This window comes from Anguilla anguilla, chromosome 7, assembly GCF_013347855.1.
Source record: "Anguilla anguilla isolate fAngAng1 chromosome 7, fAngAng1.pri, whole genome shotgun sequence".
Classification (NCBI taxonomy): Eukaryota; Metazoa; Chordata; class Actinopteri; order Anguilliformes; family Anguillidae; genus Anguilla; species Anguilla anguilla.
Genome location: NC_049207.1, coordinates 56,350,767 through 56,362,436, shown reverse-complemented (window position 1 = coordinate 56,362,436; position 11,670 = coordinate 56,350,767). Strand labels below are relative to the sequence as shown.

The following is an 11,670-nucleotide window of genomic DNA, read 5'->3' as shown; positions in this document are numbered from 1 at the left end:
TTCTGTTCTGCTGAGATCAGAAATATCTGAAGTTTACTGTTTCTGTGTGTACAGATAGATATCGACAAGTTAGGTGTACAGAAAATCCTGAAAACATTTTCAGCAAGGGAACATATCGGTTTTCAAAATGTTCACTGGTGTCTGAAACGTCTGAAATTATCAGCCTAGGCATCAATGTTTGAACAATATACTTCACAAGACTGCGGGCAAATTGATCAGCCGTTTGATTAATTAATGCACAGGCTGCAGTGAGTTAATCGATATTAAACACCGTGGCCACAGTTTCGCCCACCTGTCAGTGGTGCAATGCAGACTCAGAGTCGTCTTTATCGTTGTTTTATATTTATTTTTCTGCCTTGGCTATTTCTAGTTGAAATCATAGTTATAATTAAAGGGAGGCGGGCGATGTGTGGAGTTACCCTGACGGAGATCTCAGACAGGCAGAGGTTAATTGAGATGCTTTTGGCGGAACACAGTGAGGTTTTGATCAGCTCGGTCCCCGGTGCCCCGTTTTTTTTTCTTCCACTTTTCTTTAGATTAATTGAATCCCTGTGACTTTCCAAACCTTGAAGAGGAGCGCGCTCAGAATGTAAACAGCCTGCGCTGTCAGCACCAATGTCCCACGCTGCCAGCCCCAATGTCCTGCTCTGCCAATGTCGCACGCTGCCAGCACCAATGTCCCACGCTGCCAGCACCAATGTCCCACGCTGCCGATGTCCCACGCTGCCAGCACCGATATCCCATGCTGCCAGCACCGATGTCCCACGCTGCCGATGTCCCACGCTGCCAGCACGATGTCCCACGCTGCCAGCACCGATGTCCTGCGCTGCCAGCACCAATGTCCCACGCTGCCGATGTCCCGCGCTGCCAGCACCGATGTCCTGCGCTGCCAGCACCGATGTCCCACGCTGCCGATGTCCCACGCTGCCAGCACGATGTCCCGCGCTGCCAGCACGATGTCCCACGCTGCCAGCACGATGTCCCACGCTGCCAGCACCGATGTCCCACGCTGCCAGCACGATGTCCCACGCTGCCAGCACCGATGTCCCACGCTGCCGGCGCTGGGCCGCATCGTTTAGCCCCTTATTTCTCTCTCCGAGGGAGAGAGGGACAAAGAGAACCAGCCGCGGTGTGAGAGGGCCGGGCTGTGAGAGGGCCCGGGGTGTGAGGGGGCCGGGCTGTGAGAGGGCCAGGCTGTGAGGGGGCCGGGCCGTGCCTCTAAGTCTGTATTATGCAGGGTGTGAGAAGGCCGGGTACAGAGGGTCTGTATTATGCCTCCGTTTTCCATCCTGAGGGGGGGAGGGGAAACGGGGCTTTGTGGAAGTGTTTGCGAGTTCCAACATGAAAGCAGAGCTCCCGAAATAACCCGCCGCTCGGTTTCTATACCTCCTTATTTCTGTGGCCGTGAAGCTGGCGTCCCTCCCGTCGGGCGCTAATCAGCGTTAGCGGGAGGCGGCGCGCGGGCCCTGTGGGCCGGGGGGTGTGGGCCGGGGGGGGGTTTGCTGTTTTGTTGATGCAGCGCTTTGTGCCGAGTTTAAAAGGGGCTCGGCGATAATCCGCCTGTGGTTTCGTGCATCTTTTCCGTCCTCTCTTCTGCCGTGAGATCTGTTGTTCCGCTCTGTCGATGTGGAGTTAACTGTGCTGTGTGGCAGCAGGCTGTGGATGCCCTGCGGAGTCAGTCTCAGTGTGCTGTGTGGGCCGTGGCCATTAATGCCCCACTAGTTACTGCCTAACATGCTACATAACATTTCAGCTTAATAGGTTTCTTACAACCTGAGCAGTGTTTAGGCTCAGTCCAGCGTGCCTCCTGTCTTTCTCTGCCGCGTTAGTCGGCTCATTTTGAGCTCAGGTAGCTGTTACTGATTTCTGCTGAGCTGCTTCTGCCATTTCCTGCGTGACACAGCCGGGCGCTGGCGGGCTTGCCAGCTTCAGTCCGCTCTCATACCTTCGCAGTGTGGAGCTGAGAGAGAGCTGTGAGCTTTTCATGTGGTCAGAAACCAGCATGACTGCCGGTGTGTACAATGCAGTATATTTATCAAAAAGGTGTCATCTAAGCAGCAGGTCACTGAAGAACATGTTCATAGTCACAGTGTTTAAGAGGAGAGGCGAGCTCTTATAGAGAAGCCTGGAGAACATGCTCCTCTGCTCTGCTCTTCTCTGGAGCTCCCCCCCCCGCCCTCCCGAATGTGCACCAGCAGCACCACGTCTTTGTTTAGATTAGATTTCTCTGAGTGCCCCCCCCCAGCATGCTGGGGCCCCCGAGCAGCGTCCGGCCTGCAGGTCTGGTGCTGATGCCGATCATTGGCATGCGGGGCGGGGGGCGGGGGGCGGCGGGCGGCGGGCGCCGCGTCGCTCCCGCGCTCGTTAGCATTCATGGCGCTCGCTGGCCCTAATGATGCTGTTCGCCCCAGCGGCAGAGTGGTTTGTTACTTCACACCACCGAAGGAATACACGCTCAGAGAGCGCTCCTGTTGGTCCCCGTACTGCTTCGTTAGGACGGTTTAATGACACAATCTGAGCAGTAGCCTTGGGCCTTTGTGCCCTGAAAGAGCTCTAGCCCAGGGACGGCCATTTTCTGCTCCGCCCTGTCCTAGCGGGGGCTTGTGGCTGCTGGGTTGTGTCAGTGTGAGCATGTGTTTGTGTTTTTAAACACAGGATGTGGTTTGCTTGCTAATTGGATCTATATTTTAGGTGTCACAAGACTATGACGGTAAGACTAAATGAAGCCTGTTTAGGTTGAAGTACTTCTGCTCCAACTTCTGCTTGTGTTGGATATAAATAGTTTAAACACAGAAGGTTTCTGAGAAGAACCTTTCAATGCGGTTTGCCTATTCTTGGTACGCTACTGCAACTTGGATAATCTTACTGCTCTTTGTGACAGGTCCTCAGTGTCAGAACAAACCTTGTGAAAACCTTGTTAACAGCATAGAAGAATCAAAGCTTGTTAACAGCTCAGAAGAATCATGGATGCAAGTGGGTTTGGAAAGGAGTTTGATACGTTTTTCATCAGTAGCATTGGTGACATGGCAGTAACTACAACTCGGGCTAAAAACATCCCGATTTTTTTTAAATTGAGGTGCAAAAATACTGAGAGTGAGTTTGTGACTGGCTTTTTCATCAGAAGAGATTAAAAGTGCTTTCCTGTTAAGATCACCTAATAAATAAAATAAACTGTAGAAAATAAACTTTAAAAAGCATTTACTGTATTTCTTCTCACGTCTTCTCACAGCGAAAAGGCACTAACTACCGGACCGCTTGCTGGCTTGCAAGTGAACACAAATCTGCGTGTTCCCGCAGTTAATCCACAGATATTTCATCTTTTCCTCCTTTGATTATTTATGAATGACAATGAGTCACATCTTTAGGTTTAAAAGGCGTGAAGGCTTTTGTCAGCTACTCTGGCAAGTTAATTGAAGAATGAAATGTCCTCAATGACCTCCAAAATGGCGCTCGGAAGTCCCGTCATACAGGGAGCGATGAGACTCAACCAGAGAGTTCAACCAGAGTCCGGGAAGCATGAAGAGCTTCTCGCCCACTTGCTGCTGGTTAGTCTGTATCTGTGTTTGATCTCTATTTGAGCGCTTCCTGGCACTGGCTGTTCACCACGAGCCTGCGCTCTCCTGGCAGACTGTGTCCAGCGAGCCTGCGCTCTCCTGGCAGACTGTGTCCAGCGAGCCTGCGCTCTCCTGGCAGACTGTGTCCAGCGAGCCTGCGCTCTCCTGGCAGACTGTGTCCAGCGAGCCTGCGCTCTCCTGGCAGACTGTGTCCAGCGAGCCTGCGCTCTCCTGACAGACTGTGTCCAGCGAGCCTGCGCTCTCCTGGCAGACTGTGTCCAGCGAGCCTGCGCTCTCCTGACAGACTGTGTCCAGCGAGCCTGCGCTCTCCTGACAGACTGTGTCCAGCGAGCCTGCGCTCTCCTGACAGACTGTGTCCAGCGAGCCTGCGCTCTCCTGGCAGACTGTGTCCAGCGAGCCTGCGCTCTCCTGGCAGACTGTGTCCAGCCGTCTGATCTATCCGGCCTGTTTGTGACGCAGGGAGCGTTCGCGTGCCTGAATGATGCGGCCCTCGAGCCCAGCGCTGGGTAATATGATGCATTCATCCTCTGAATAGCGTGGGGGTCCTTAACTCCCTTCATGTTTTTGATGCGACTGCTTTTTATCTGAATTGTCTCCGTGCTTCACTGCTGAGCGGCTGCATCTAGTCCCGGAGTATTGGTTCTCCGCTCCGTGAGAGATTTATGGAAATGAACAGGTATGAATCTGAATGGGAAACCAGGCCGCATTATGCTAAATGAAAAGAAGGGAATGGCAGCGGTGTGTAGAATAAAACCTGTGATGCCAACATCATCATCTGCATGATAAAATGAACTGGAGGACCGTCCGCAATTCAGAATATCGATCTGATCTGACGTATTTTCACTCTTGTCTTTTTGGCTTTTAAATAGTTGTATTGTCTCAAGCCCAAGCTTGTCCAGTGATGTTTTAATAACATTCAAATTAATTAAAATGTAAACATAAAAAAGGCAGTTCTTCTTGTTACATTTTCCATTTGCAATTCATTAATAATTCGTAGAGTTTTTTTGGAATGTTGTTTTAAAAATTCTAAGTCAGTGTTCTAGAACTCCTCTGCTTTCAATCACCAGTAGTATTTGTGACATCAGCATTAGAATGTTCAGTTAAGAGCGTTCTAATCACATGTTTGTGATGTCACACCTCAAAGGGTTGAACAGGACGCAGTTTCCTCCCACCGGAGTTAAGTGGGAAACTCTGCCGTCTGTGTGGACAGTGGGGAAATGAAGTGGCTCATTTTAACACGACCGTTTACAAGCGCAACCATCATCCATCAGCTGCTCTGTCCTCCTTAATGGATAACTGATGGTAGATGAATGGGGTATGTTGCCTGGATTGGCCCTGCCTATCAGTAGCAGAGGTATACTCCATGTTTGATCACATTATGCTTTTAAAATTTAGCTTTTTCTAAAAAAAAAATATATATATAAAAAGAAACTGCATGGAGGGCTCTCTAACGGCTGATGTCCGAATTAATTAAGCTGTGCCTTTTCTTTTTTTTTTTTTTTGGACATGCAGGCCTGCTCCCGTGAGTCTGGGAGTTAGCCGCTGATGTGGATGGATTGCACTTGTCCAGATTTGATTTATCGGAAGCGGTGCAGCTGATCTGGCGCCGGGCCCCGTGGCAGGTGTGATTACCTGGTGAAACTGAGCATGCAGCGCTGTCAGATTGACTGAGGCCGTCCTGAAAGCGTGATTACTGGGTGTGGGACGCTTGTTTCGGTAAAAAGGCGCACGCTTCCTCAGTGCCTCGCCCCGTCTGATTAAACAGACCTGATGGGCCTCGGAAGCGTACTGCACCCACACACCTGCTCTCTGACGAGTCCGCGCTACGCCCAAACCTCGCCCACCTGCGTTTGGGCCCTGAGTCTGAGTCAGGCTCACATTATGACCCCACGGCTTTCCTCAGAGCGGGTCTGCTGAACGCCAGCTGTGAAATCGACCACTCTCCTTTGCAAAATTGGAAATAAGTAAATAAATAAATACATTTATAAACTAGTAAGTAAATAAATAAATGAGATGAGAAGGCTGAATCCTGGAGAGCTTTAGGTTTTGGAAGGGGAGAAACAGAGCAGCTGAATTCGTGGCGCAGTGCGTTTATTTGGGTTTTCAGTGCTGAGGCTTCGGGCCCCTGAAGAGAAGGCTGTTACTTCCTCCTTCATGTAGCTGTCAGGCTTCTCCCTTCAGGGGAGCGCTGTGTGTCGGAGCCTTTGAAGCTTTCTGCAACTTTCCCACCCTTGAGCTCCCAAAAAAACTCCCAGTTTTATTTTCCAAGACGTCTGAAGGAGCAGATGCTTTTCTTTCCCTCCACACAGCTGAGTATGTCCTCTTCAGCGCTTTGTACCTCTTATTTCCTGTTTAATCTTCAGTAGCTGGTTTCAAATTTCCTCTCAGGACCCGGGCGAGCCGGCTGTCTGCGTCTCTGTAGACGAGCCGTCCGGGTTTGGGGGAGCAGCCGTCCGGGTTTGGGGGAGCAGCCGTCCGGGTTTGGGAGAGCAGGAGTGAGAATGTGAGCAGGAGGCAGCCGCTCCCTCCGTTTCTCTGATTCATGCCCCACTTCAAAGCCTGCGCTGAACATCTGAGTCTGTGTCAGAGGGGCACGCGTGCCGAAGAGACAGAACTCCACGCTGCTTTCCCCTCCGAGAACGCTCCTGTCTTTTTTTTTGTTTTTATTTAGATTTGGCTCTAGAGTTTCTAGAGATTCCCTTTGCATGTAATCGGTGTTGGCTGAACTGTTTACTTAGATATAGCCTACTGTGATACACAGTTTGAGCATGTCATATACTATTGCACATACAGTACATATGGTGGGATAGATTGAGTAAAGGTGTAAATGGGAGTAGGGTGAGGGAGTACCTCATTATCAGAGCTGCTGTAGATAGTATGATATGCGCAAATTGCTTAGGGTTGTAGTGTAGAAGTGGTTTATGGGTAAAAAAAAAATGTGTATGCTTTTTTTGATAGCTTATTTTTATATTTGGAGATGAATGGTCTTACTATTAACTTGAAAGCATTTCAGAGTACTTGAATTTATCTGTGACTTATCTCGGCAACTTCATCATTGTTTGATCTTGAATGATTGAAAATTGGCATTTGAATTAAGGAATGTTGAGTACTTGGTACTTAAGGAGCTGTGAAGCTTTAGAGTTCCAGTCAAGAGTATGGCTTTTCAATTAGGCTGTTCAGTCGCATGTATTAACAGAAGCACCCGTGACTCTCCGTGTACATAGAAAATGGACATCAGTTTATTTATTTATTTAGGCTCAATTAACTGTTGCTGAAGATGAAGCTTCAAAGTATGATTTTACCACACCAGCTCAAGTGAAGCTTTTGAGCATAGCAGCTGCTCAGTGGTGAGGTGTAGAGCTGGAGTCCTTGCTTGAGCTCTGTAGTGCTTTTAATGCAGAGAGCGACGCACGCACGCGCACACACACACACACACACACACACACACACACACACACACACACACGCGCACACACACACGCATACACACACACACACACACACACACACACACACACACACACACACACACGCATACACACTTCCTGTCCGTCTTCCTCCTCCTGTTAGTGAAGCTGCCTTTTCAACTAATTTCAGGCTTGCTGTAGAAATGTCCAGAGTTGAATTAAAGGTAAACACAGTCATGTTCTTGTTATGTGTACAGTACAGTATATACTGTATGCTCATTTCAGAAGCTATGGCTAGTGTTACTACCCACTCCTTAGTCCACTAGTGTGTGTGTGTGTGTACATTTGTGTGTGTGTCTACTAGAATATTAAATATATATGTAACGTTTGTAATACGCTTTGAATGTATGCCTCGTGTCCTGTCACAAAGTGTTTTATAATGTATTACTTATGTTTCTAATATCTTATAAAATGACTTCCCCCCCCCCCCCCTCCATTAAACACCTGACACTGACAGATCTGCTGGCAGAGACCGCTCGGGTAGTTCTGTACTAAAGCACCGCAGATACCCTACATGTAATCACTGAGGGAAAACCTCTATAATAGAATCACTTAACCTCTTCCTTTAGGTGTCAGGTTTCTTAATGCTTTCATTAAACATAGCAGCGCGTTCTCGGGGTAATCACAGACGAGGGAGACGACGACTCGAAAAGCCTTTCTGCTGCTTCTGCTGCGTGTTTCTGCTTCTGCTGCGTGTTTCTGCTGCGTGTTTCTGCTTCTGCTGCGTGTTTCTGCCGTTTCGGAGGGGAGACCCCTCCCCCCGATTTTATCTGTTTACCCCCCCCCCCCCCCCTTCACCCCCACTTCATTCATGCCCCGGTTGTGACGAGTGCGTATTTGAGAGTGAGGAGATGGTCGGGCAGTGAAGCACGTGGACTGCAATGGGGCTGGCCGCCCATTGAACGCAGTGCAGAAAAAAACAAGCTGCTTTCACAACCAAAGAAAACCTCATATTTGGTCAAATTTGTGTGATATAAATGTCGTTATTATTTATCAGTTTTGTGAAACAAGGATTGTTTTGGTTCAAAAGTTTTGGGAAAATACCATCTTTACATCTGAGCCCTGTCTCCAGTTTGTTGTCTATATCTATACCCCAGTGTCTTAGGGGCTTAAAATGCTGTTAGCCAACCGGTGGCATTTTATCATCAAACTGAAGTTCATGGCTCTCTCTGTGGTTTGGTGGAGTCCCAGAGCCTTAGAAATGTAACCCTTTTCCAGATTGATATATTTCAACAACTTTTTTTTCCCTTGTCTCTTCTGGAATTTCCTTTGACCGTGGCACAGTGTGCCTGTAGAAACTTTGTAGTGACTACTCAACACAAGGTTCAGTGAGCGAGGTTTACATTCAGCAGGGCTGTCTGCAGTCAATCCTGGCTGTATTCAATCAGCCTAATCTATACATTTGGTTAATTGGTTGATTGAATAACTTAGGGGGCAATTTTTTTCCCCTCATAGGTGAGATGGGTGTTTGATAACTTTTTCTGTTAAATAAATGTAATATTAGTTTTAGAAATGCATTTTCAGTTTACTCTCTATCCCTTTGTCTTTTGTCTTTTGTCTTAAAATCTGAAACCGTTCGGTGTTACAAATATGCAGTAATTGAGCAAATCAGGAAAGGTTCAAATACTTTCTCACAAAACTGTAGCTGCAAGTCATTATATAATAAATAGGCATTGCATTACATGGCTTGGCATTAACGGTAGCACCGGGCGGCAACCTATCCCGGCATCCAGTGCGGAATACACCCTGGTCAGGGTTGCCAATCCGTTTCTTTCATGTGCTTTATAGGCTATGCGCCGAAATATGTACGCATTATTTATTTACTGTAAATTTGCCAAAAACTGAATTTCACACAATATGCTTTTCATATGAAGCCTAAATATCGTTAATGGAGCTTCAGAACACAAATGGGGAAGTTTTATTTCGCTGTCATATGTCTGGTATTCCTCATTCACCTTTATCGGGACCTGTTTTGCGCTGACAGCCCAGACATGCGCGACACAGGCGCACTTCCGGGTGCTCCGCAGGTTAGGTAGGCTGATGTCAATGCTCTGAATGCTGTTTGCTTTTCAGGATTCTTTCTTTCACGTGTCTTAGCAAGTAGCCGTCCTGTTTATGTGCGAAACCTCGACAGTTGGCTTTCTGGGAATTTCGGACGGATTTGTTTGGTTAAAACTTGTTCGTCAGTTGACAAATTAAGTTATCGTTTCCATGACTAGTCTGCGAATACCTGATTGCGTGACGTTGGTTTCTTAAAAGCGAAGCGTGTGTGTATGAATTTATATTAAAAGAAGCTGGAAACAGGACTTTTCATTTAAAGTTTTACGCGAACAATGCAGCTGTCGTCTTACACAAGCGCGAGACTGTCTTGCTGGCTTCGGCAACGCAGGTACGTTTACGTGCGGACGTCATGTTTAAAGGTAAGGCGCGTTGCATATAAATTCTGATATCATACAAGCCCGTGCACAGCTCACATGAGTACCGGCTGCTAATGAGGTCAGAAGCCCATTGAACGTGTCGAAGACATCGCTCACACGGAAGCAATCTGTCGGAGTGCTCTAAAGCCGACTGTATCCGTGTGGAGTGTGGGAGTCGCTGTCCTTTACATCACTTGACAGACTTCAAAGTTAATTTGAGGTCATTCACAAAACTTTACACCGTTATCTTCAGGAAGCCAAGCTTTCTGCCTCAGTGATCAGTGGAATATAAGCCAGAACGGGACGGATCTAATTTTGTGGATGCTCTTCAAGAAAATTAAAGCTGACTGCTGACTTTACCTCTCTCCCATTGTGGCTATTTTTATTCAGGGGGGCGGGTGTTATGCCAACAATTATTACTGTGGTTTCACAGTTGTGATGGTCATGCGCATTCTCCTAAGTAAGCATGAGAATAATACTACGACCAGTCTATTTCAATGGCTGATTCAATGAAGAAGCATTTTACCATAAAATAAAACACTGGTGAACAGAGAGCTATGCGGTGTCACACGCAAGGCCCTTAACGGTCTGTCTGCCACATCCAAATCGAGCAGTGTTGGCATCGAAATGGCAGGCATGTCGTAGCTAATCCCTGGCCACTTCATAACCCCCCCCCCCTCACTCAGGAGATGTGTTCTGTGTGTTCATGAATGAAGAGCCACTCTGTGTCTGAGCTCCTCCCTAATCTGCTGCTCTGTCCCTGCTCCTCCCTAATCTGCTGCTCGGTCCCTGCTCCTCCCTAATCTGCTGCTCGGTCCCTGCTCCTCCCTAATCTGCTGTTCTGTTTCTGCTCCCCCCTGATCTGCTGCTCTGTCCCTGCTCCTCCCTAATCTGCTACTCGGTCCCTGCTCCTCCCTAATCTGCTGCTCTGTCCCTAGGGAGGAGCCTAATCACTCAGTCCCAGAGGGGGAGGGGTGCAGCTCTAGAGCAGTCAGAGTTATCGCAGGTGTTTGCTGGATGCAGAGTGGTGATTTTTCTTCATTTAAAATGGCCGATACTTCGGCATGGATTTGTCATCACCGCGCGCTCGCTGACGATGATTAGAAAGTGATGGGGTCTAATGTGAGGGATGGTAAATCATCTCAGTCCTGACGTGTCAATTATATTGTTGTGTTGCCCCCCCCCCCCTTCCCCGCCCCCTTTCCACCCACTCACCCCCATTCCCCCCCTTTCCCAATCCACTCCCACCACCCTTACCAATCCACCCCCCACCCCCTCAACCCCCCCCCCCCCCCCCCTCCCGCTCCACCCCTGTGCCCCCTCTCCTGTCTGCAGAACCTCCGATGGTGCGGACTCGGCAGGGGTAGTGGTGGTCAGCCGTCTGAGTATGGGGGAGATGGAGGACGGCGGGGTGGACCACGTCGCGGCAGACGCGCGGGGACAGACGGTAGGGCCGCCGCCGCTAAACCGCTCAAATTACCTGACAGCTGATTGGCTCGTCCAGATGCTCTGTGTTCAGGCTGATGCTAGGGGGCTTTGAGGTGTCATTAGTCAGGTAACCAAATGAGATTCATCCGCTTCTGACAGTACTTAGCACCTGTGTGTGTGTGTGTGTGTGTGTGTGTGTGTGTGTGTGTGTGTGTGTGTGTGCGCGTGCGCGCGCGCGCCCGCCCACCTGTGTGTGTGTGTGTGTGTGCGCGCACCTGTGTGTAAAGGCACTCTGTCTGAGGCTGGAAAGTGTGTGTGTGTGTGTGTGTGTAAAGGTGATGTGTCTGAGGCTGGAGAGTGTGTGTGTGTGTGTGTGTGTGTAACGGTGCTGTCTCTGAGGCTGTAGAATGTGTGTGTGTGTGTGTGTGTGTGTGTTTGTAAAGGCTATGTGTCTGAGGCTGGAGAGTGTGTGTGTATGTATGTGTGTGTGTGTGTGTGTGTGTGTGTGTGTGTGTGTGTGTGTTTGTAAAGGCTATGTGTCTGAGGCTGGAGTGTGTGTGTGTGTGTGTGTGTGTGTGTGTGTGTGTGTAATCCAGCCGCCTGCAGCTCCTCTGGGTGCCTGTGCACCTGCACATTAAGCACGTGCTGCAGCTGTGCTGCCTGCCTGCCTGAGGCTGCACGTGCTCCGTGTCAAGAGGAGTTTGCCCAAATGACGGTGATAACTCATGTGTCGTGTCTTACAGCGTGTCTGGCTGATTAACTGAGCCGCGGAACAGGCAGGAA

At 49.0% G+C, this 11,670-nt stretch overlaps 1 protein-coding gene across 7 annotated transcripts in view; it reads left to right on the top strand.

Annotated features, from left to right (window-relative positions):
- The window catches only part of inpp4b (inositol polyphosphate-4-phosphatase type II B), a 200,846-nt gene that overhangs the window by 141,151 nt on the left and 48,025 nt on the right, over positions 1-11,670 (top strand). For all 7 annotated transcript variants that reach the window (XM_035426138.1, XM_035426137.1, XM_035426139.1 and 4 more), the window contains one exon: positions 10,795-10,906. In XM_035426138.1, coding sequence (XP_035282029.1) covers positions 10,795-10,906 — 112 coding nt within the window. The remainder of the gene's footprint in view (positions 1-10,794; positions 10,907-11,670) is intronic.